This window comes from Ochotona curzoniae, unplaced genomic scaffold, assembly GCF_017591425.1.
Source record: "Ochotona curzoniae isolate NIBS_2020 unplaced genomic scaffold, NIBS_Ocur_1.0 contig_908, whole genome shotgun sequence".
In the NCBI taxonomy this organism is placed as follows: domain Eukaryota; kingdom Metazoa; phylum Chordata; class Mammalia; order Lagomorpha; family Ochotonidae; genus Ochotona; species Ochotona curzoniae.
The window spans coordinates 17,406,428-17,431,950 of record NW_024466607.1 but is presented as its reverse complement, the minus strand read 5'-3'; the positions used below and the strand labels follow the sequence as shown (position 1 = coordinate 17,431,950).

Below are 25,523 nucleotides of genomic sequence, written 5' to 3'. Positions count from 1 at the left end.
GCATGCTTGAATGGCCGCTGGCTCTAGAAGAGGCCCTGGGCTACTGCCACAGTCCAGTTTTCCCATCTTGCTGTCCTAGTGGCCAACAACATGACTAGGGCTTCCAAAAGCCAACAGGCCTCAGGACCTTGGCCCAGCTCAGCTACTACCCAGGACAGGAAGACTCACATAACTCCTGCAGATTCTGTGGCCAGAAGCAGGCAGGCAGCCCAGACCAACACTTCTCAGAGTGAAGTGGTAGGAGCTATGAGGGTAGAGAGAGCAAGGAGCAGAGCTGTGCATGGAGGACGCCCCACAAGCCGGCCTTCCTCTGTCTGCCGGAATCCAGACTCCCAAGGAAAGACACGGTTCAGTCTCAGTCTGGGAGCCCTCAGAGGCACTGGCCTGGCTATTGGACCCTCATAAAGGAAGTGGGACAAGGATATCTCCTGACACATCCATCAAGCCCAGAGCAGTGCTGAGGACGCCCCAAGGGGCCACGCACACCTCTGCTTATTTACCATGGTCTAGCAAATCTAAGACGTGTGGATGTGGCACCATCTTGGTCTTGGCAGCAGTTGTTCACTGGAAGGTTCCGCCAGGACTCCATCAGGAATCCCAGCTGGCAACTAAGAGGCACCACAGACACACCTCAACTTCAGAGTGACAGGTGGAGACATGTGCACCTGGGTCCATCAAAGTAGGATGCACTCACTAGAGTGGGGTAAGCACTCAGAAAAGCTGCGACTTGCTCAAGGTCACACAAGGACATCGGGACAGACTCACTGGGCACCCCAGGCTGCTTCTAACTACCTTCACAGCCCCCACATCTTGCACATCAGCACCCATGGGTCGTGATGCTCCCGGGCTCTGACCGCTGGCTCCTGGTTCCTGTGATGGCCAGGGGCCCAGGGCTGGCTTGATGCTCCCCTCAGGCAGGCCCTGAGAGCCTGGCTGAGGGACAAGCACAGCCTCTCCGGTTGGGAGTGGCAGGTGCTGGTAGGCACGGCTGACGCTCCCACACATGACAGCTCCCTTCCAGCCATGCAGGTCTGGGGATACCTGGCCCACCACCACTTTCTTGCCACTGCCCTCCCGAGCCCTGCTGGACACGAGGGAATGTGGGCAGGGACAGTCTATCTACTTCCTTCCTGGCCTGTGGCCTGTACAAACAAGTGGTCATAGGGGTCATGCAGCAGGCAGATGGGATGGGGACAACAGGAGAGTTGTGACAAGGTTCTAACTTTGGCTGTTCCTCCCCCAAAGGAAAGCGCTGTGCACACATGGACATCCAGTGCAGCTTTATTTAGAAGACACAGTGTCTCACAGCAGTGGCCGGGGAAGGAGACAGGTTCTGGGGGGCCACCCTGCAGAGTCCCCAGGGCGGCCTGGCAGTGCAGAGAGGGAGCTGAGGCCCGGGCCGGTGCCCGCACAGGTCTGCTCTTCACCGGTGTGCTGTCATTCTTGCTCACCTCACTGACTCGCCAGACAGATGGAGGCTCACTGTAGCCCCAGCCGGGAGGCCCCAGGTTCCCCCAGGCCTCAGTGACCTCCGGGCTGTGTGGGCCAAGGAGGCTGTGGCTCACAGCAACACCAACTTCCTCTCCTCTTATGCAAACGTCATGCCCCCACATGCTCAGTGGACAGCCCCACAATGGCTCAGGGTCACCTCCCAGACCTGCGTCCCTGTGTCTCCTGCTGGGCGCCCTGGCATGTTGCTCTGGGTCAGGCCTGCTACCTTCACAGAGGGACGTATAGCAGCTCTGCCTCCTGCCTAGCTCTCTCCCTGATAGCATGCTGCCTCTCCCTTTCCTCCTCCTCTTCCTCCTGCGGCTCTCATGTCACAGCTGGGGGCTATCAGCAGTGAGATTTCACCTCTCCGTCCCAGGACCTCATCCCTTGAAGACAGAATCCCCACCTTTGGGGCTGCCAGCTCAGGGATGGGAAGGGTCCACCTGTCTTCCCCACACCTCACACAAATGCTGCGTCTCCGGGAGCCGGGGCGGGCGCCGTCTTCCCTGCACGTCCTGAGCCTCAGCTCCACTCAGGACCACACAACCTCCCCTCTTGCATGGGGGCCGGGCCAGCAGACACGCTCACGGCACCTGCGTCACTCACTCATCTCCGAGGATGCCTGGGTTCAGAGGTGAAAGTCCTTTGAAAATGCTAAGACAGCAGGCTCAGGAATGGACTGGTCTTTTGTGGGACCATGGGGACAAAGAACCCCATCCTGGTCCCACAAGCACAATGTTCTCTAGTATCACAAGAGCCAGAGAAGGCCGTGACCAAAGAAAGTCCCCCCTCCCCTCAGCAATGGGGCTACCAGACTTGGTTAGGCAAGTGGGCTCGGCTGGCTCTGACCAGGTAGGAGCTGACCTGGCCAGCTGCCTGGGGGACGGGGCCTGGGCAGCCCACAGCCCAGGACAGTTCTGAGGACAGTCTCAGGGCCCTCAGACCCCCTCCCCAAGTCTCCTATACAGAGGAACTGGCTGTGAGCATCAGATCACCTGGGGGTCCTCACTGAGCAAACAGCCGAGACCTGCCAAGCACCCATGCCCAGGGCCACAAGCCGCCTTAGGAGTCAGTGTGCAGACAGCACCACCCTCCCTCTGGCCAACCAGCTAGGGAGCAAGTGCCGACAGTGAGGGGCCCAGGCAAGGCTGTGTGGCTCCCCTAGGAGCAAGACACAGACATGATACCTTTGTTGGAGAGGATGGGCTGGGGCAGAGAGGCAGAGGCAGGAATCATAGTGGGAGGTGAACCACTGGATCCAAGCCGGGGGTCTTCACCCACCTGTGGGAAATACCTGGGTCAGCTGGGGCAGGAAGCCCAGGAAGAACAGATCCCACAAGGCAGGAATGCAAGAGGGGAGTGGCCCAATGTGTCCAACCAACAGGTGAAGAGGGGAGGAAGTCTTGCCTGTCTCTCGGAGTGACCCCGTGACTAACTCTCCTGAGAGGAGCTGGCATGAGTCGTGATCACTTTACCACGTAAGGACCAGCACCCTCACAGGAACTCACCTTCTTCTCTGGGTTGTTCAGTTTGGACTTGACCTCCTTGGCCTTCCGAATTGCTTTCAGCACTTCCACGGTGTCCAGCTCCTTCTCCGTGGTCGCTGTGTTATCCAGACAGACCTATGGTATTCATAAAGTGGCTCTCAGCACAGGGCCAGCAAGCAAGGCAGGAGGAAGGTGGTGGGCCCCACTGAGGCATGAGCCAGGCCCTGTGAGGATGCAGGAAACCAAGGCTGCCTCCCCACCACCGGTGCAGGTGCTCCGGGTGTTCCGGGTATCACCGTCCCCAGGAGTCTTCCCAGCAACCTCTCAGGTGGGTGGGGTGACAAGAACTCAGTCCCCAGTTATGGGCCCAGCTCCAACGGTCAGAGAGCAAGATTACTTGTGGCCTCTGGGCAGGGGAGCTGGTGTCAGGGCACAGGGCACAGCAGGGCCCAAACCTGCAAATGCAGCGGGCACTGGGGCAAGGCAATATGGTCAGGCAGGTCTCGATGCTACAGGGCTACAGTGGCTCTCGAGGCCTGCAGCCCAGGAAGGCAGGTATGTCATCTCAGCAAGACTATCTTGGTGACAACAAGGGGGTATGTAAGAGGACTGGGTGGGATACAGACTCCTGGGTATCTTCTGGTTTGGAATCTGGGGAAAAAGAGAGGATCCAAGGCCTGGTCAAAGGATGTGTGGACCTGCCGTAGGTGGGCAAGGCCAAGGCCCTGACTGGGTGGTGTGGAAACAGGGGTAGCCACAGCAAAGGCTCTGGGAGTACCCCACATTCTTCAAGAAGCCATCCAGGAAACACAATATCCCCCAGTCTCTTCTTCCTGCTCTGAGTCAATGATGCCTCTCACAGGCAATGCCCTCCTTGCATACCCAAGGCCCACGCCTGTGTCTGCTCCAGGGAGCCCTCCTAGCTTGAAGCAGCTCAGTGGAGGTGGGGAGAGGGGGTGCGGGGAGGGTTTGCCAGTCCCAGACCCCACAAGAGAGGGGTGAAAGGCCCTTCTGAAGGAGGCAAGGGTACAAGAACAGATACCTATCCAGGTCTACCAACACAGACAGCACCTTGCCTGGGCTTACCTCAGAGGCCCTGTCTCCAAACTGTGCCAACACCTTGGTCCGGTAGTCAGGAATGATGGTGAGGGGGTTGTTCAGCAACGCCACGCGCTCCAAGCACGGCAGGCTGCCTATACTCGTGACCTCCTCCATCTGCAACGGATGGATACCGCGCATCAGGACCGTTCTCATAGCCCCACAGCAGGCCCGACAGTCTCTCCAAAGGGCAGGGAACCACCACACTCTTACTGGGGGTCCTGGGATATGTAGCTCACCTGCTCGATTCGGTTGTCACTGAGGTCCAGGTTGACCAGTGAGTAGAGCTTGTGCAGGCCACTCAGGCTCTCCAGCAGGTTGCCCGCCAGGTTGAGAGTCTTGATGTTCCCCAGTTTGGTGTGGACGCCTTCCAAGGAGGACAGCTTGTTGTAGGACAGGTCCAGGTGTACTAGGTTGTACAGGTGCTGTGGCAGCATAGAGGACAGGGTCAGCAGGTCAGGTCAGCTCTCCAAGGCAAGGGGGCTGATGCAAACAGGGACAGGCCTGCTGGCTCCCCTCTGTTCCCCTGCATGTGCCCAGACAGGTGAGCACTGAAAGGCAGCTGTCCACTGTAGGGTGGAGGGGCACCAGCTGCTCAGGGCCCAAGCAGTACTGGCTCAACGTCTCGTGTTCTTGGAACCAGATCAGCAGTCACCCGTCTCACTGTTGGGAGCCCAGAGGGAAGCTGGCAGCCTCTGCCCTTCCTTTTTAAACCCCAGGGAACAACCACCCTCCCAACCCCTACAGGGAGCACCTGCAGGCAGGACTGGCTCCCAGACGTTACCTGTAGATTGTCCACGACCAGCACCCCATTGTGACTCAGGTCCAGAAACTCAATCTTGGGGATCAGTTTCTGGAGAAAGAAAGGAAGATCGGATGTTACCCAAGGAGGCTGCACCCTCTGCAGGCCCTGTCCAAGGCCGGTGGCTCCCAACAGCACGGTGGGTGACACAAATTTGCACCTGGCCAACCCTGCAGGGCCACTGATGGAAGACCTCCCACAGTCCTCCCAACAGTGCTCAAAAGAGGCACACAGGGCCCGGTGCAGAGCAGCATCCACTGTTGGTACACACTTGGCCTCTGGAAGCAGAACAAGTGGCCGAATCATAGCCAGAACAGGGAGCCTGGCCTCCTCCACACTGGCTCACCCGTTCCTTGGAAGGAAATGTCATCACTTTGTCGGCCCATTTCTCAAACATTTACATGGTTACTAATACACTCCATTGAATCTTCAGTATTGCTTGAGTTTAACTAAGCCTGTTTTGAAATTAATGTAGAAATTGTAAGCAAGGCACAGTGCACTGGAGACAGGTCCTTTCGTAAAAAGCCAAATTAAAGCCTTGTGCTTGGGGATCTGCTCAGGCCTGAGGTGTGCCCGGTGCCATGCTGAGGGGACCTACCACAGACTCGTCGATCTTGGAGATGCTATTGTGGCTTAGGTCGAGGGTGGTCAGAGCTTGCCAGGTGGGGATGATGGCAGTCACGGGGCCTTCCAGGCCTACGCCTTCTGGTTCCCACTCCTCAAACTCCGAGGCTTCGGGAACAAGGACTTCCTGCATAAGAACATCTGTTGAGCACCACATTCAGGCCCTGACGCAACCCTCACTGGGAACACGATTGTTGCAAAATTTAAGGAAGGGCTGGAACATATTTAGCTTGTGGAAGTAAACTTGCATGAAAGCGGGACTTGGTTTCATGTTTCTGTCCACAGTTGTGAAATAACTGCAAGGCTCAGCAAACCAACAGCCGCTGGGATAGGTCTGGCCATCCTAGGGGCCAGCGCCTCAAGCCCACCTGGGCCCCTGGCTGTACAGGGATGCCTGTGTTGGCTTCACTCTCCCAGCTGAAGGTCAGAGCCAAGGGGTTGCCAGGCAACTGTGCTTTCAGAGCTCCTGACGATGTCTCCGCATGAACAGGCATAAAAACAAACAATGCTGAGTGAGGGTGGCATGGTGGGCCCAGGGACCACAGGCAGGGAAGGAAGCCTCCCTCCTGTGCCCACAGCTCCTCCTCCCCGCCCCTGACTTCCAGGCAAGAGCTTTGCTCTCCCTATGGACGGCCTCAGGCTTCTCAGCCAGGCTGCGGGGAGGGTCTGGGGAGCCCTTGCTTGCACACAGCTTCACCCTTTCCATCAGCAAACTCAGAAAGACTTCACCATACCCAAATCTTTTTTTTTAAGATTTATTTTATTTTCATTACAAAGTCAGATACACAGAGGAGGAGAGATAGAGAAGATCTTCTGTCCAATGATTTATTCCCCAAGTGACTGCACTAGCCGGTGCTGAGCTGATCCGAAGCCAGGAGCCAGGAGCTCCTCCCACATGGGTGCAGGGTCCCAAGGCTTTGGGCCGTCATTGACTGTTTTCCCAGGCCACAAGCAGGGAGCTGGATGGGAAATGGAGCTGCTGGGATTAGAACTGGTGCCCATATGGGATCCCGGCACGTTAAAGGCGAGGACTTTAGCTGCTAGGCCATCGCGCCGGGCTCCTATGCCCAGACCTTAATCCAACACCATGAGTCAAAAAATTAGCCATTATGGGCCCGGCGCGGTGGCGCAAGTGGTTAAGTCCTCGCCTTGCACGCCCGGGATCCCATATGGGCGCCGGTTCTAATCCCGGCAGCCCCGCTTCCCTTCCAGCTCCCTGCCTGTGGCCCGGGAAAGCAGTTGAGGACGGCCCAAAGCTTTGGGACCCTGCACCCACGTTGGAGACCCAGAGGAGGCTCCTGGCTTCGGATCGGCATAGTATCGGCCCGTTGCGGCTCACTTGGGGAGTGAATCATCGGACGGAAGATCTTCCTCTCTGTCTCTCCTCTCTGTATATCCGCCTTTCCAATGAAAAAAAAATAATAAAAATAAATCTTTAAAAAAAAAAAAAAAATTAGCCATTACACATTTTTCTTTACCAGGATAAGGTTTTTTAATATTATATTACATTACTGGGGTATAATTCATAAAAAGAGAGAAAGCAGGGCTGGCACTATGGCATAGTGGCAATGCCAGCATCCCATATGGTGCCAATTCATGTCTGGGCTGTTCCATTCTGCTTCAGCTCCCTCCTAATAATGGCCTGGGAATGATCATGCACGATGGCTCAATGGCTAAATCCTCCTGTTACAAGTGCTGGGATCTCATATGGGCATCAGTTCATGTTCCAGATGTTCCACTTCCCATGCTCCCTATTTGTAGCCTGGGAAAGCAGCAGAAGACGGCCCAAAGCCTGGGAACCCTGCACCCACGTGGGAGACCTGGAAGAGGCTCCTGGCTTTAAATCAGCTCAGCTCCGGCCTCTGCAGCCACTTGGGGGGTAAAGCAATAGACAGAAGATCTTCCTGTCTGTATCTCCTCCTCCTTGTACATCTGACTTTCCAATAAAATAAATAACTCTCAAAAAACAAAAACCAGAGGTGTTCTTTCTCCTTTGAGGGGAAAGCATCTTTTTTCCTTGAAACATGCTATGAGCAGCACTGACTGATGGAGACCCCAAGGGTGCCAAGTGCATGGTGACCCAGGGAAGTGTCAGAGACTCATCTCCAGCAGCCTCAGCAGCAGGTCCGCAGTGGATCTTGTCCTGAACAGTGCCAGGCAGGTGGCAGAGAGGCTTACCTTCATCGAGGTAGCTGAGAAGCGGACGCTCAGCGTAGCCAGGCTGGGCTTGGAGGTGACCAGCCCTCGGATGTGCTTGGCATCACAGTGACTTATCTGGAATAGGGCACACCATATGTCAAAAATGGCTTCCAGAAGCCCCTGGGTGTGGTCACACAGCAGGAGGCAAGCTCCGACCCTGAGACCCAGGGAGCTCAAGCCTGGCCCCTCTGCCCCAGCACACGTGCTGACTTGGCACTCGGCAGTGTCTCACAAGAAAGGCATCTGGTCCCTTGACCCCCAGAAAGCCGTGAGCCTCACATTCTCTACCAGAGCTATTTGGGGTTGGCAGGCAGACAAGAAGGGGGTGGGGCGGGAAGCTGTGCTGCAGAAGCAGGAATCTCTCCAGTGGAGTGTGCCAGCCAGCAGCCAGCCTCCCTGGCCTCAGCTGCCCTGTGGTGTCTTCCGGGGAAGGCCCCAAGCCACCTTCCCAGCACCACACACCCAGCCACACATGACATGTGAGCTCAGGCTGCTTCTCCCTGCCCAAGTTTCTGCCAAGGGGGCAGTCCCGGATATCCATGGGGAATGCTGCGGGCAGAAGAGGGCTCTGTAAGAACAGTTTTCCCTCATGAACCTGCAGCCTGGCCAAACCTGTCTCCCTACTTCAGATGCTCCACTTGTTACGTGCGAGTGGAAGCACCCACTTCACAGAGGTGGTGAGACCAGCCAACATCACACACAAGACTCAGCGCTGATCACAAAGACCATGCTCACGAAGGACAGTCCTGGAGCCATTTTTATCATTCACAGCTAACTCTTTTTTTCTTTAAAACTGGGGACAAAGCTGGTCTTGCCAACTGACAGGCTCAGCAGTGAGTAATACAAGGCAGGGCCCAGTCATGGTGCCCTGGAGGGCAGGGAACCCGCAGAGCCCTCTGCTCACCTGCCTCAGCAGAACTGGAGGTGAAATCAGCTGCCCTCAGCAGGACCACCTCCCAACTGCTGCTGGAATCGTGCACTGCCTGGCCCCACTCTCCAGCCCAGGGAGGCCTGGCGCTGAGCATCTCCAGTTGTGGCAGACATAGAACCCAGGACCATAGAAGACCACCTCTGCCTTCAGAGGGGCTGGTGGAGCTAGACTTTCCTTGCCAACTGTGGCAACCACAAGAGCATGAGTGCCTCTTGGCTACACCTGGACCCCGGTGTCAGAAACACTTTCTACTTCCAGGCAGGCAGCAACGAGCAGCACCCACACAGCTCGGTCCTACCAACCCTCCCCTCAACCCTGGGCTTACCTCCACCTGACGTAGAGACTTGAAGATTGACAAATCAAATGGCAGGAGCTGCTCCCGAATGTTGCTGGTCCCGAAAGGCCCTTCTGTGCCAGAAACCTGAGGCCAAAGGTACAACTTAGATTTGGGGAACTGCTGCAACGGCCTCTGCCACAGTCACAGGGAAGTGAGCCCCAAGCTTCGTCCACTTCTACTTTCCATAAACTGTGCTAAGGGATGCTGGTCACAGCCGCCCCCTGGTGCCCACAACTAGGAGCACTGCAACACAAAAACTCATTCAGGCCCTGCCATGGTCTCCCAGACACGCAGCCAGCCAGGGAGCTGGTGGCCCCATGCCGGCCATGCGCCAGAGTGGCCACAGCTTTACCTTAAGATACTTAAGGCGACAGGTGAAGTCCAGGATGTGGCCCAGGTCAGTCTTGGCATCCCCGCTGGCACATGTCGGCTTTCCCTGCTGCAGCTGCTGGGTGACTGCGTAGAGCTGCAGGGGCCGGATGGCAAAGACCTCACCAGCCCCCAGGAGCTGCTCGCCTGCAACAGCCGCGCCCGGAAAGATGAGCGCCCACCCCTGGCCCATCAGTCAGGCCACCACTGCCCAGCAGAGCAACAACTACCAAGCAGCTGGCAAACACCTATTATGTACACCTAACCAGCCAGAACAAAGCCCTGGTCCTAGGCACTTAGGAGCAGATGTCTTCTTGGCTCACATGGGGCACAGGGCAACCCTGGACCTGTGTGGACAGGGAAGGGAAGGGCCACAGCACTCTCTGTGGTCAGCATGGCTACCGTACGGAGAGAGGTAAGTCAGGAGCTAAGACACTAGGATAGAATGTGGCTGCTAAGAGACAGCAACCTGAGTGACAGCCCTGCATGGCGACTGCAGAGGTCAAGCACAGGCCTGCAGAGCCACCCTGGAGCAGGAGGGCTCTTGAGGTTGACTGACCAGCTCTTCATTCTCCTTCCAGCCACACAGCCTCAAGCAAGTTCCTGCCTGGGCTCCCGAGGGAAGGCACCAGGGCTGGGCCAGGCAAGCATCAGGGCGCTTGGCTGTTGCTCCGAGGCCACGTGGCAGGACCTGAGCCAAGCTCAGCCTGTTTGCAGAGGACAACCCAGATCCGAGGGCAGCACAGCAGCTCAGCAGCTCTGCAGGGGTCTCTGCACCGCCCTGGCTCCTGGGCGTCTAGCAAGGTGACGTGACTTGGGCCAGCACCCCCAGGGCCTGTGGCCACGTACCTTTTTCAAAGAGCTCTTCAGCCAGCGCTGCGGTGATGCCGTTGATCTCCTGCAGGGGAAACACAAGCCACCATTACAAAGCCTTCCCTGCCCGCTGCTGGGCTGGCGTATGCCCTGCTCTCCATGCTTGCAGGGCCAGCTTCTAAAGTCACAGACAAAACAGCACAGAGAACACCTGTAACAAGGCAGCGGCTTGGGGAGGGCAACGCCGCCACCTGGTTCTGCAGCTATCCGAAAGGCCTCCTCGTGCAGGTGAGGTACAAGAACACGCGGCTTCTCCAAGGCCACATCGGTAGGGGCGGAGGTACCAGAGGGCCGGCAGCCCCCTGGCCAGGCTCTGGGAGTCCCTGGGAGGGGGCATGGCACCAGAAGCCCTGCCTGCCACCAGGCTGGCAGGAAGAAGGTGCTTGTGGAGCAGCCTCCCTAATCACAGCCCTTTCCTTTCTCAGCCAGGTCTTTTCCTGCTTAGCCCAGGGCCACAAGAAAGAGGTGGGAAAGGATTTTCTTTTCATTATATTCTCCACCCCTCCATATTTATCTTTCATTTCCAACCCCCTTTACAAAAACTAATTACTTTCATGTATTTGAGACAGTTCCCAACGACCTGTTCACACCTAAACGCCCAGCAGAGCTGGGGCAGGGCCAGGCTGGAGGTGAGCCGGGAGTTCAATCTGGCCCCCATGCAATTGACAGGGACAGCCGTCACCACTGTCCCCCAGGGTGCATATGAGCAGGAAGTGGAGGGGGAACACCAGCCCAGGCACTTCTGAAGGGAATGTAGGGCTGTCAATCACTATCTCTTTTTCTTTTTTTAAGATTTATTTGAAAGGTAGAATTCAGGCAAAGGGAGAGACAGACAGAGATCTTCCATCTGCTGGTTCACTCCCCAAATAGTCACAACAGCCAGGGCTAGACCAGACCAAAGCCAGGAGCCAGGAGCTTCTTCCTGGTCTCCCAAATGGGTGTAGGCCCACATTCTTGGACCATATTCTGATGTTCTTCGAGGTGCATCAGCAGGGAGCTGGATCAGAAGTCGAATAGCTGTAACTCGAACTGGTGCCCATTCAGCACTGCAGCCAACGTCCCAGCACCCACTATGCCACAGCACCAGCCCCTTTAAGCACTGACATCTAATAGGTCAGCTACCTGCCCTCATGACTTTTTTTATTATTAGTATTAGTAGTAATAGTATTTATTTATTCTTATTGGAAAGGCAGATCAAATTTACAGAGAGGAGAGACAAGGAGAAAAGATCTTCCATCTGTTGGTTTACTACTTAAACAGCCAAAACAGCTGCAGCTGAGCTAATCAGAAGCCAAGAACCAGAAGCCTCCTCCGGGTCTCCCATGCAGGTGCAGGGTCCCAAGGCTTTGGGTTATCCTCCACTGCTTTCCCAGGCTTCAAGCAGGAATTAGAAGGGAAGTGGAGCAACTGTGATACCAACCGGTACCCACATGGGATCCCGGGCACGTGCAGGGTGAGGATTTCACCAGGCCACCTCTTGGCCTTTTTAAATGCTATGATGGAGACATGTCACTGAATCCTCCCCTCCCCGTGTAAGGGGAAGCTGCTCTCTCTAGTCCTGCTCCACAGACGAGCACCCTGAGGTAGCCGGGGGCTGTGCCCCCAAACCACATCCCACAGGGCTAGAAACAAGCGAAGCCAACAACACACACTCAGCTCTGTGCACACAGCAGTGGCCTCCGCACTTTCGTGCTACCAAGGCCTCCCCTCCCGCCTCCAGGTGAGAGCTGTAACTAATGGACAGATGGCAGCTAAGAGGCTCCGGGAAACAGGTGCACATGGAGGTCGCACGTCCCTCCCCCAGCTTAGGGGCCATCGCTGTCAGGCCAGGCCACGTACATGTTTACAGGACAAGGTGTTCCCTTCGCTGCTTTTCTCTCAGCTTGTTTGTCTGCCCTGTGATCTGTACATCATAGCTACTCAGCGGTTGGCTGCTGGCTGAGGCAGCACCTGCTGTGGTGGCCTCATCTCTTTGTTGCGGCGGCATTCCTAACACAGGGACCTCGGATCTACGTTATTTAGCCTGTCGTTCTCTTTATGATTTTCAGTACCTCCTCTCCACTCCAGGATTAGAAAAATACTCTCCTTATTTTCTTTCCTTTGGCTTTTATGGCATTTTACCAAATGCACTTCTGGCTTTAGTCTGTGTGAAGCCCAGGTCCCAGTGAGAGCTGCTCTCCTAGCACCCCAGCCTGCTGACTTGGGGTCAGACAACAGCCCCAAGTGAGGGACGGCCAGACTCCAAGTAGGACAAGTGGGAAGATGACCTGTGGGCTTACTCTCAAGTTCAAGCCCATCTCTCACAACCACATCACCTCAGTTCCCCAGCAGCCAGAAAGTAGTGAAGATGAGGGCAAGCTTGGCTTGTATCTCCATGGACAGTTCTGCAAACCACACCCGATCTAGAATCTTCAGTGCAGCGTGGCTTAGAGCTGAGCGGTCAGGGCCACCTCCACCCTCCAGGAGCGTGGTGGGGCAGATCTTAGCCCAGGAGTCTCCATGCTGACAGCCTCGCCCCAGGAAAGGTTTCCCTGCCTTGGGGTCCTCACCGCCCAGTCAGCCCAGAAGGAACATGGAGAGAACATGTCAGCCCGAGCGCAGGCGCTGGCCCTGCCAAGGACACGGCTGGAATTTCTGGACAACAGAAAGCTGCACGATAGCGGTGAGGGCCAAGGGCTGGTGCTCGGCAGAGGGTAAACTTTCGCTAAGGAATCCTGAAAGCACACAGTGTGATGGTCTGTCTCCCTGTTCTCCAGTCACAAGAAGTACAGGCAGCTGTGACATGCCCAGGCTGGCCTCACCCTGTGGCTGGGGGAAACCGAACCACAGTGGAGCACAGAGATGCCCCAGCCTGCAGACCCATAGCACTCCCTCCTCAGGGCTCTGTGTGAGCCTAGAGGGATTCACCTGGCACAGCTCAGCAGGTGGGCTCCATGCTGCCCTGAGCTTCTGGGCGTCTAGTAAGGTGAAGCAACCCATACCAGCATCTCTGCCCATGTAGCCTCCTGAGCCTGGATGCCCAGTGCTAGGTGCCTGGCAAGGAAGCCACAAAGAATCCCAGGAGGTCACCTTGTGCTCCCCAAATATCTAGATTGCAGTACCTTTTAAAAGAGGACACTTCTCTATACTTTAACAAAAAATTTCAATTTAGGGGCTGGAACCATGACGTAGTAGGTTAAACCTCCAATTGCAACAGGTGTATACCATATTGGTACCAATTTGAACCCAGCTGCTCCACTTACAATCCAGCTCCTTGCTATAGTGTCTGGGAAAGCAGTGAAAGATGGCGCAAGTCCTTGAGCCCCTGCACCCACATGGGAGACTCAGAAGAACTACAGGCTCCTGACTTCAGATCAGCTCAGCTCTAGCCATGTATCCATCAGGGGAGTGAACCAGAAGATGGAAGATCTCTGTTTCTCCTTCTTTCTCTGTAAATCTGCCTTTCAAATAAAAATAAATAAATCTAACAAAAATGTCAATTTACAAAAGACACTAACACCTAGGTATGTTTAAAAACCACAATGTAACACTTGTTCCACAAGTATTACCTAACATCAGGAGCAGCCAACCACCACTTGGCATGCCTTCACAGGCCAAGGACTAGCTGGGGTATAGCTCTGCAATTTCCATTCTGAGGCTTGCTATGCACCAGGAACCCCAAGATACAGTGTATCTCCATACTTAGGGCCGGTGCCATGGCATCGCACGCTAAGCTTCTTCCTGCAGCACCAGCATCCCATATGGATGCTGTCCCATAGCTGACCCAGCTCCTTATTAATGGGAAGCAGCAGGGGATGCCCCAAGGCCTCAGGTCCCTGCACCCATATGGGAGACTCTGAGGCAGCTCATGATTCCTGGCTACAGATCAGCTCAACTCCAGACATTACAGTTGTTTGGGGAGTAAACCAGTGGATATAAGGAAAATCTCTCTGTTTCTCCTCTCTGCAACTTGGCCTTTCAAATAAAAATAAATCTAAAACAGAATAAAACAAAAAATAAACAAAACCACCACATGCCTGCCCTCCATTCTGCTCCCTTGCTGTTCTACTCAGTATATGCTCCAGCGGAGGGCTGAGCAGTGAGGAACTAACGAAGGAATCAATTACAGGTCACTGAGCCAATGCCCAAGCACATTTGGACACAAAGACTTAGAGTTGAGGGCCCTTGCCTAAACTGATGTCAGTGACAAGACATTTCTGCAGGGGTCAAGTACATTCTGTGTGATTCAACTTGAAGAAAAAATCTGAACCTAAATGTTTAGTACTTTGTAACTAAAATTATGGAGGAGAGCTGGCATTGTGGTGCTTTTACGTCACTGCCTGTGACACCAACACCCAATAGGAGTACTGGTTCGAGTTCTGGCTGCTCCATTTCTGCTCTAACTCCCCATTAATACACCTGGGAGAGCAGAACTCAAGATGGTCAAGTGCTTGGAGACCCCCGCCACCCACAGGGGAGGGAGATCTGAAGAGAGGTCCCAGCTCCTGACGTCAGCCTGGCCCAGTGCTGGCCATGGAAGCCGTGAGCAGTGAAGCAACAGGTGGGAAGATCTCTGCCCTTTGGGTCTCTCTCCTCTACAACTGTGCTTTTCAGATAAGTACAAAATACCTTTAAAAAATAAACAAATTATGGAGATAAATCGGATGCTGAATGATGACACCTCTGTCACAGCTTGATTTTAAACTCTGAAAAGCATCTTGGTTCCAGACAATTGGCTTTTAAGTAAGAAACCAATATAAATGCCATCTGTCTGGAGACCCAAGCACCTCTGCCCATGGTGCAGCATAGAGTGGCAGGCAAGTGGGGATATATATATATAGATATATATATCTGATTTTGCGACAAAAATACATCTTAAAAAAAAAAATCTACACTGCCAAAGAGATGAATTCTACCCCGTGCCATAATCTTCAAAAAATTAATGAAAATACATATCATGAAAAATAGCATGGGTTCCAAACACTGCTGCATCAAAAGGAATGTTCCCTTTTTGTATTTGAATGAGTTCCCACCCTTGGATTCACTTTCCAAATGTCCACCACAGCCAGCGCTGGACCAGGTCAAAGGCAGGAGCTGGGAACTTAGTCTAGGTCTCCCACACGGACAGCAGGGAGCCAGCCGCTGAGGCAGAACCTGCTATCTCCCAGGGGCTGCACTGGCATGCACTGGAATCGGAAGCAGAGCAGGGTGTTGAACCAGATGCTCCATGACGGGAGGGGGGGGGGCTGTCCCTTAAGCCAGCGCCTGAGCCACTCGGCCAGACACCCATCCAGGCCTGTCACTCAATTCTCCACATACCTGAAAGTACCTCATATGCAAAAAGCAACCGCAAATGGATACAAGACCTAGGTGTAAGAGCTAAAACCCAAACTCCAGGAAGAAAATACCACTGTGAATTCTTGTGAATCTGGATCAAACCATGGCTTCTTAGTTAATAACAGAAACACAAATGATTTAAAAAAAACAAAAAGATAAACTGAATTTCACCCAAATCTAAAATTGTCTGGAAAGACAACTGGAGTGGCAGGAGTTATGAGTGTATCACAATTCTAGTAAGAGAACAGTACCCAGAATAAATAAAGAACTCTCCCAACGTAACAGGGAAAGACAGGCAGACCAATCTTTACCAGGACAAAGGATATAAATCTGCTTCTCCAACAAGCACACGAAATGTGACTAGTGGCTTAATACCACTAGTCTCTAGGGAAACACAAACTAAAACCACATAGAGATAGCCTTTCACACCCACAAGGAAGTCTACAATTCAAAAAAAAAAAAAATAAATAACAATAAAGGACAAGAACAAGTGTTAGCAAGAATGGGGGGCTGGTCAGAACCCCTGTGGGAAACTAAAATGGCTTAGCAACCTGACAAACAACCCAGCAGGTGCTAGGACAGTCAAACGTGGTGCTGGCGCCACAGAATAGTAGGCCTATCAGCCACCCAAGGTGCCAGCATATCATACGGGAATGGGCTCATGTCCCACTGCTCTACTTCTGAGAAAGCAGTGCAGGATGGCCCAAAGCCTTAAGGACCTTGCACCATGTGGGAGATCTGGAAGAAACTCCTGGCTTCTGGCTTCGGATCGGCTCAGCTCCAGCTGATGTAGCCATTTAGGGAATAAACCAGTAGCTAGAAGATCGATCTTTCTGCCTTTCCTTCTTGCTGTAACTCTGCCCTTCAAAAAAAAAAAAAAGAAAGAAAGCAAGAAACCTTTAAAAAATAAATAAATAAAAGCTGACATGGCTGCTCAAAGACCCAACCTGCACTTGGGAGTGGTCACCCAACAGAAACACAAGCCTGAGTTCCCCCAGAAACTTCTATGGCAGTTCCCTGCTTGGCACTGATTTTACTCTCCACAGTTTCAATTAATTATGGTCAACCACAGTTTAAAAATATCACATGGTTAACTTCAGAACTGAATAATTCCTAGGTCTTCCGCCACATGCAGCTGTGAGCAGCTGGAAAAGCCAGGGACGCTCGGGCTCTGCCGGGCGTGTCCATGCCATGCATCGCCTCAACAGCCCATCCATCACTCAGCAGCCATCTCAGTTATCCGACCGCCACAGCACCACAGAGCTTGTGGTCAAGTAACCTTGTTTTGCTGAATAATGGTCCCAAGTTCAAGAGTGGTGGTGCTGGCAACTTGGATATGCCAAAGAGAAACTGTAAAGTGCTTCCTTTCAAGGAAAAGATACAAGTCTTTTACTAAGCAAAGAAAAAAAAAAAAAAACAACAAAATAGCCGAGGTTGCCAAAATCTATGGTAACAATGAGTCTTCTATTTGTGAAACTGGGAAGGAAGGAAGGAAGGAAAAGAAATTCATGGCAGCTCTGCTATTACACCTCAAACTGCAGCAGTTCCAGCCGAGGAGCATGGCAAGTGCTGCCTTACGTTGGCAGAGGCACTAATTGTTCACGTGACTGTACGGGGACACGATACACACGGGGTCCAGGGCATCCACAGTTTCAGGCATCTATCTACCCACAGGGAAGAAGGGAACAGGAATGAGCATTCCTAACAGCATTGCTCACAATGTCCAGGACTGGGAAACAAGCCAGATGTCCAGCCTAGGAGCAGACAGACACGATGGGGTGCAGCAGTCTCCCTCATCCCCAGAAAATACGTCTCAAGACCCCATGGGTGCCTAACGGTGCCTAGCATTGACTGGCGACACAGCCTATGTTTTCTGTTATGGACACACACCCACAGTAAAGCTTCATGTACGCAGGTGGCTCAGGGAGAGGTTGCAACTAACGATGAACTGGTGAACTGGTAGCACTAGACTGTAATGAAAGTTACACACTGGGTTAAACCGCCACGTGAGACACCAGCATCTTACACGGGAGTGATGGTTGGATCTGGCTGCTCTGATTAGCTTCTTGCTAACACGCCTAGGAGGCAGTAGATGACAGTTCAAGTACTTGGTTCCTTGCCACCCACACGGGATCTGGATTGGGCTCTTTGTATCTAACATTTATTTTATTTATTTATTTTTTGGGGGGTTTTGCTTTGTTTTGTTCATTTGAAAGGCAGTTATAGAAGGAAGAAGAAAGAGAATTTTTCCATCTTGATGGCCTCAATGGCCAGGGCTAGGCCAGGCCAAAGCTAGAAGCTTGGCATTTCATCTGAGTTTCTCAGGAGGGTGCAGGAACCCAAATACTTGGGCCATCCTCCTCTGCTGTTTTCCCAGCCACACTATCAGGGAGCTGGAACAGAAGTGGAGCAGCCAGGACTCGAACCAGCCGCTCTTAGGCTCATACAGGATGCTAGCAGCACAGGCAGTGGCATGACTGGCTATGCCACCACACAGACCCCTGGGATTGCATTCTTGCCTCCTGACTCGAACCTGGCCCAGTCCCAGCTGTCCTAGGCATTTGGAGAGTGAATCAGAAGAGAATTCTGTCTCTCAAAAAAGAAAAAACTGGGTGACCACGATCTCCCACTTCGTGATACTCCCCTTCCACCGGAGGGGTTTGCTCTCTGGGGCACACGGATTGCCCATATCACTACATGTCGGTCTGAAGCCAGCATCATCAACACGGGGCTGACACAAGTGCCACGACGAGCAACAATGGAACCACAAGGACTAAGTGACACCTACACGCGTGAACGCGCTCACAGCACCTGATGCATGTCCTGGTCAGGCAGGGCATGCAGGATTTCTTTTTTTTTTTTTTTAAAGATTTATTTATTTATTGGAAAGTCAGATACACAGAGAGGAGGAGAGACAGAGAGGAAGATCTTCCGTCCGATGACTCACTCCCCAAGTGAGCGCAACGGCTGAGGCTATGCCGATCCAAAGCCAGGAGCCAGGAACTTCTTCCAGGTCTCCCACACAGGTGCAGGGTCCCAGGGCTTTGGGCTGTCCTCGACTGCTTTCCCAGGCCACAAGCAGGGAGCTGGATGGGAAGTGAAGCTGCCAGGATTAGAACCAGCGCCCATATGGGATCCCGGCGCGTTCAAGGTGAGGACTTTAGCTGCTAGGCCATGCTGCCGGGCCCGGCATGCAGGATTTCCTCACACTCCTCAGGATGCTCGACTGAAATCTCACCACCCTTTCTCACTGTGTAGAACTGACACTGCAGCTACGAGCAGTCTACTGCATGGCATGTCCACACAACACAGAAAAACTCAGCAAGAGACTGTGCTCACATCAATGGACCTTGGCAAGCAAACATTCGATGAAGAGGTCAGTTAAGATGGCCATATCGTTGTGGCCTGTGTGATAGCTAAACTGGCCAATCCTGCACCTGCCAGCACTGGCATCCCCTATGGTTTGTGTCCCGGCTACTCCACTTCCCTGCTTGTGGCCCGGGAAAGCAGTGGAGGTTGGTCTAAGTCCTTGGACCCTGTACCTGCATGAGAGACCCAGAAGAAGCTCCTGGTCTGTGGCTTTGGATCGGCTCAGCTTCAGCCACTGTGGCCCTTTGTGGAGTGAACCAGCAGGCGGAATATCTTTCTCTCAGTCTCTCCTTCTCTCTGTAAATCTGCCTTTCTAGTAAAAATAAATAAATAAATAAAACGTAGAAAAAGGCCACATAGTGGTATATACCAAGAGACAAGTCCAAATATGATGGGAAGTGGGTTTGTGAGCACTAGGGAGCAGGAGGCCGGGGGGCAGGGCAGAGACACCTAAGCAGTGCTAGGTTCCTCTGGGGTGACATGTGTTCTGGAATTCAGGCCTTGTGAGCACACTAAAGCTACTGGACTGTACATATTCCTTTGTTATTTTTTAAAGTTTTTTAATTTCTGAATTTTTAGCTTTTTGAAATGCAGAACAATAAAAAAAAAAAAGAAATAGAAACAGAGATTTCCATTTGCTGGCTCACTCCTCCACTGCCTGCAAGAGCTGAGGGTGAGCCAGGCCAGGCCAGGAGACCAGAACTCAAGCAGGGTTGGCCACATGAAATTCCTGGTGAGAATCCTGGAGCCGTCCCCTGCCATCTCCCGGGGTGTGCCCTAGCAGGAAGCCAGAATCAGTTGGGAGAGAGGCAGGACTCGAACCCAGGAGCTCTGGCAGGGATATCCTACCCCCCAAACGCCAACAATGAATGGCACACTCTACCACAGTGGAGTGTGCCAGGATTTAATTACAGTATCCCAATTTTTAAAGTCCCCATCCTGCTGCCAATTAGGGGTTTTTGCATCCTCCCTGTTCAATGCCAGCAATACAACAGATGAGGCACACTCCGAACAATTCCCGAAATGGTGCTGCAGGCACAAAGGCGAAGAAAAGCATCCCACAGGGCCCTTGCAGCCTGCAGAACAGGCCGGGCCACGTCCAGGGCCTGCTTTTTCACACTCTTGAGGTTCACACTAAGCCAAGGGTTCTTCCCCAGAGTGACTGTGCTCCAGCAGCACAACTGGTCCGAGCTATGCCTGCAGATGCCTGTGCTGCTACGACGGGGTGGGCAAGTGCTGCTGTGTGATGCGGGTCCAGTCCCTCTCAGCAATTAACCACCCGAGGCATTATATCATATAATAAATGCAAATTTTTTCTCACATAAAAAACCAAAAACTTAAAAGTTTACAACCATAAAATGTTAACCAGACATTCTTAGCACATGTTACATAAAATCCACAGCAAATACATAGATGCCACCTGTAAACGCCACCCTTTCGTCTCCAAGGCTGGCACTGCCACCCAATTTCCAAGCTCTGTTTAGCACAACAAAAAAGGCCCAGTTGCTCATTCTCAACACACCATCCAACCTTACATCATCAATAAACCATATCTTTTCTTATTCACAAAAATCACCTAACCTTCATAACATACCCACATCCACTTTTTCTTCTAAACTATACAAACCCATCCACTTCACCCAACAACACAATCACCCTTACAACTTCTCCTAACCTTCACATTAATACTTTCTATTTCCTATACAATTCAACTCCTTCCCTAATAAATCTATCTGCAAAAATTTTTCCCTAAACCACCTTCATACAACCCCACCCTATTATATTCCACTTTAACTATAATATTAATTCCACCTAAATTTACTTCCCCCCTTTTTTCTAATTTCCTCATCACATTCACATTAACATATCATACATACTTTCTAATCTTTCTCAATTTTCTCACAAAAATTATTCTAACCACTCATACATCACTTCAATCTCACACAACCCAAAAAACACAAAATCCACCCACACAAATTAACAACCACCACACCCACCCCCTTACTATATCTCAAATGATACACATTCACAATTCATAGTAACCCACTACCTCCCCCACCCCCTCGGATGGCTGGGGACCGACAGCATCGGAACCCTGGCACCCTTTCCCCCGGAGTTACCTCCCACACTCTCCTTCCTCTCCCTTTTCACTCACGCCAGCATCTGTGACCTTCCAGGATGCCTTAGGGAACTGGACTACACGTGGAGCAGCCAGGACTCAAACCAGTAATCCTGTAAGGACGAGGTATCTCAAGCGACGATTCAATCCCTGTGCCACAATCCTACCCATTCCTATAATTTTGGTGTAGAATCTTCTAGAATTCAACATATCAACTTTTATAGCCAGATACACTGTAACCTTTTAAAAATGAAATCAAAGTTGACATATTGTTTTATTCTTTAAATCTACTGCTATAATTGACTTACTCTGTAGTCAACATATCCACCCCCATTCTGTCACTCCTGCTTTCCCACCCCTCAGCACAGCACCCAGTTGTATGGCTCCAGAGCATATGATTTTTCTTTTACCCTCTTCCAGATGCACTTCCACTTGGCCGTTAGCTGCTTGCCTCAATTCTGGAAGGCCTACCTCTGCAGATCCTCTTTGTATCCACCTGCTTCTTCCTTAGAATAATTCTCCAAATTGGAACTGTTAACTGCTTTTAACATTCTGGGGCAATACTGCGCTGTCTGAAACATGCCACTCATTCTGTCACCAGCCACCCCAATGTTCTGCTTCACTGAGGCAGGGTAGGGTTGCACTGCCACCCCGTCTGCCATCAGATGAAGGTGCACCCTCACCCAGCATCAGCACCCAGACATGCCCCAAGGTGGCAATGCTCTGCCATCACAAACTGATTTCTTAGCTTGTCCTGAACCATGAACCAAAAACATAACAATGGTTCTTGCCAGCTGTCAGCTATTCCTGCTCCATCCTCACCCCGTGGTTAAAAATCACACTAACTCATGTAGCCACAGATCCCTTCTTCAAGGCCACCGTCAGTCTAATTTAAGGCAAACTTGTCCATATTCATTGTCTCTGCCCACACTCTATGCCTAATCAGGGCGAGGCTCCTCCGTCCTCCAACCTCACCGTCTCACGCCAGCCACCTCCCCTCAATGCTGAGGCCCACAGTTCTGTGGTCCAGGGCTCTGGCACAGGTGAACCCTGAGGGGAACTCACGTAGAAGTGAAAATGCAGAAAGTGGGCCAGCACTCTGGGGGCTACGCCAGGGAAGGCAGCCAGCAGCGTCTGCAGGTACACCTCCAGATCCTTCTCCCTCTTCTCCACCAGGCTGCGGGAGTTTTTCCCAATGATTTTCTTGGGCGGAAGTAGGTTTTTATCAATCTTTCTCTCGGTGACAAGCTGTAAGAAAACACAAGCCAGTCAACCAGACACCAAGAGTCTGCCCCCAGAAGCCCGAGGTGCACTTGTCAGGGCTTCCACAGCCTTCCTGGTGACAGTGCCAAGATTAGGGGCCCAACTAGCAGGCTCTGGCCTCTTCAAACCCACACGGTGTCAGAAACACCAACAAGCCTAGATGAGACACTCCACTTGGGGACTGTGGAGCCCTCAGAAGTTATACCTCTGAGCCCCTCGAACTGCTGTTATCTCCAAATTGGAATGAAAACCAATCAGGGAGCATGCCTGTCTCTGAAACACACAGCCAAAAACCCAAGGAAAGGCTCCCTCCTGAAGCAGAAATGCAATCCTGGCCAGATCTGAAAGGGCAGGCTGTGCACCTGCTATTAAGTGGAACAAATTTAATAAATTTATCCCTGTCTCTTCTAGCACTGACAATTTTTTTAAGACTTATTTCTTTGAAAAGTAGACTTACAGAAAAGAGCAAGAGGCATTTAGGTTCACTCTCTAAATGGCCATAATAGATGGCTGAGCCAAGCCCAAACCAGGAGCTTCACCAGGGTCTCCTGCGTGGGTGCAGGGACCAGGCACTTGAGCCATCCTCTGCTGCCTTCCCAGGCAGCTGGAACTTGAACTGGCTCTCATTTGGGATGCTGGTGCCACAGGTGGTGGCTTTCCCGGCAACACCACAGCACCCTCCCAGGACTGGAAATCTTAAAAAGTGAAACTCAAATACACTTCCTGCAGATGGTCTTGCGCTTGGGCTAAACTCCTACGGTCCACTAGTTCCTTCACAATTACATTAACAGGCTGGCTTACCAAAATGAGCCTATTTCGCCTTAAAGCTAACAGGTAGCCCAACAGGAACCCAGGCCAAGAGGCCCCCCCTGAGACACCTCTCCCAGTCCTCTGTTACCTTTTCATGCAGCTCATGGAAGTCACTGTAGCGGTGCTTGACTGTCCACTCATGGCCGCCATCTGTGACCTGGATGATGTAAACCTAAAAGGGGAAGCCGACAGCCCAAGTGGTGAGGGGAGCCTGCCCCAGGGGTCTCTACCCCGGAGCAGTGACTTCAGAACACTCCCTGCCCCCAAAGGGCCCAAATCAGCTTATCCTTGTCCACCAGCCTCTGGAGGGCTTTTGCTGAGCTGGGTGGGGAGGGTAACCAGGGGGACAAGGGTGTCCCCCTCTATCTGCTAGAGGCTGGGAAGCCCATACACAGGCCTGTGGCTTCCCTACCCCTAACGACAGGGAAAGGTGATTCTAGAACAGGCTGCCCCTCTGGTTTACCTCTTGCCTCCAGGTAGTGCAAACCCTAACCTTACTGCAAGCAAGGCCACCGCTTCCCCACAGGCAGAAAAAGGACAGGTCCTGCAGGAGCTGGCCCTCTGCTGTGCATCTGTCTCCAGGTGCCCTGTCTACATCCTAGGAACAAACTCCTCCCCAGCCCTTTCTGCTGGTTCATGGCAGTGATTTCAGCTGCTGAGGTGGAAATCAAGGTCCCAGGAAGTTTACGGGAGAGTCAGGGGTGGGGGCGGGCAGCCAACAGAGTCCAAACAGGAGGCAATGCATGTGACTTTCCAACTAAGCAAGATCCAGGTTCAAATCCCCGGCTCTGTGGCATACATGTCACTAAACATAAATGATCGCCAGCCTAAGTTCTGCACCTCACTTTTCCTGTGTTAAATGCCAGTGAAGAGCCCAGGAGGGAAATGCACAGCAAGGGACTGAATGGGGTCCAACAGTTAGCCAGCGAGGAGTCATCACCCTACCAATCTTACCGTCACTGTCCGACCAAGCACCCCAGGGACCCAGCATGATGGGTCGGATGGGATCTCCTCCTCCCTTTCCCCTCCCTATGTGGAGACCACTACCTGCCTATGGCAGCCCAGGCCTGAGGGACTTGCCCGGATGCACCTCTGAGCCCCTCTGTGGCCAGCAGGGAGGCAGGGAGGGAACAAGGAGCAGCCATTTCCCCTGTGGCTCTCTCCACCACAACCCTCCCTCCCCATCACAGGAGAAAGAGCCAGAAAGGCCACCAGGAGGTGGGGCTTAGAAGGTCAGCCCAGAGTGGGGCGCAGGTAGGTCAAAGCCCCCACCCCCCTGCCCTCCAGGGACAAAGGATGAGAAGCTGGGCAGTTCCTGGAAGGCTCACTGCACCCCGACCCCAGGGTCCCTCTCAGCCTGGCAGTCCACGCCTACAGTCTGGCATCGTACCACTTCAGGGTCCGAGATGAACCCCCCCTTTCTGTCCTGACTCCCCTATGGCTTACAGGTAGGTGCCAGGGCCTGCTGCCTGCCCCACCTGGCCCCTAAGCGGCACACCGAGTAGCCTAAGGTTTCTTCAGCCGGTGCAACAGGCCTGAGGACGTCCCTCCCCTCCGCGGCTCTCCTCTCCACCAGACCACCAGAATCCCTCTTCATCAGACCACCAGAACGCCCCCCGCAGCCCCAAGTCGCTCTCTTTCACATCTCTGCCTTAATCCCAGGGCACCCCCCCCAACAAGCCCCGCCCCTCTCCCTCACGGCCCGTTGGGGCCCTGGTCCTTGCTCCTCCACCATGGCATCCATCACCGATTCTCCCCGAGCCCCTCCTCCCCAGCACTTACACCCCCGCACACACACCCCGCCAGCCTGGAGGGTCTTAGGGGGGCAAAGAGCATCCTTTAAAGAGCCCCGGCTCCTTCATTCCCAAACCCTTTCAAACCCAAGTCTCCTGTGGTGGTCGTATACCCCTTTCCCGCAACCCATCTGGGACCCTTCTGGTGGGCCTGCAAAACCCAGACCCCTTCCCCTAATTTTCCCACCCCAAACCCCTCTCCACTCAGTCGCACGCCCCTCCACCCTCTCCTCAAGACCCAGACACGGCCTGCCACCCACCCCCACTGAGGGTGTCGGCGCCCCCAGCACACACCGTGTACGTATCCACAAGCTCGGAGCCCACGACGCGCGCTTCCTTGGCCGGCTCGGCCTCCCGCTCGGGCCCGAAGCCGCCCGCCGCCGCCGCCATGTTCGGGGTTCGGCCGCCCGGCGCAGACTGGCAGCAGCAGGGGGCGGGCTCAGCGTTCCGCCGCCCCCCGGCCCCCGCCGCCCCCCGCCCCCGCCGCGCGCTGCGCCGCCATCTTGCCCCGCCGCCGCCTCAGCCTCCGGCCCGCCCCTCTGGCGTGACGGACAGGCGCTGCGGACGGCGCGCGTGCGCAGCCCGGGGTTGGTGGGGTACCTCCTGTCCTACACCCCAACGAGAAGCTCGGGTGGCCTGTGC

General features: G+C 53.4%; 1 protein-coding gene across 3 annotated transcripts in view; it reads right to left on the bottom strand.

Moving 5' to 3' along the window:
• The window catches only part of NISCH (nischarin), a 34,227-nt gene extending 8,717 nt beyond the window's left edge, over positions 1 to 25,510 (bottom strand). The window contains exons 1-14 of one of the 3 annotated variants that reach the window (XM_040994598.1): positions 25,176 to 25,331; positions 23,177 to 23,260; positions 22,081 to 22,263; positions 10,188 to 10,236; positions 9,322 to 9,485; positions 8,958 to 9,053; positions 7,681 to 7,776; positions 5,477 to 5,629; positions 4,861 to 4,929; positions 4,316 to 4,501; positions 4,065 to 4,193; positions 3,000 to 3,113; positions 2,679 to 2,772; positions 322 to 2,113 (exon numbers count right to left, since the gene is read on the bottom strand). In XM_040994598.1, the coding sequence (XP_040850532.1) occupies positions 2,094 to 2,113; positions 2,679 to 2,772; positions 3,000 to 3,113; positions 4,065 to 4,193; positions 4,316 to 4,501; positions 4,861 to 4,929; positions 5,477 to 5,629; positions 7,681 to 7,776; positions 8,958 to 9,053; positions 9,322 to 9,485; positions 10,188 to 10,236; positions 22,081 to 22,263; positions 23,177 to 23,260; positions 25,176 to 25,271 (1,533 nt within the window). In that variant the 5' untranslated portion in view covers positions 25,272 to 25,331 and the 3' untranslated portion in view covers positions 322 to 2,093. Of the gene's footprint in view, positions 1 to 321; positions 2,114 to 2,678; positions 2,773 to 2,999; positions 3,114 to 4,064; positions 4,194 to 4,315; positions 4,502 to 4,860; positions 4,930 to 5,476; positions 5,630 to 7,680; positions 7,777 to 8,957; positions 9,054 to 9,321; positions 9,486 to 10,187; positions 10,237 to 22,080; positions 22,264 to 23,176; positions 23,261 to 25,175 lie in introns of those variants that run through there. The other 2 variants (XM_040994595.1, XM_040994597.1) reach the window with 2 other exon arrangements.
• Positions 25,511 to 25,523: the final 13 nt, after the last annotated feature.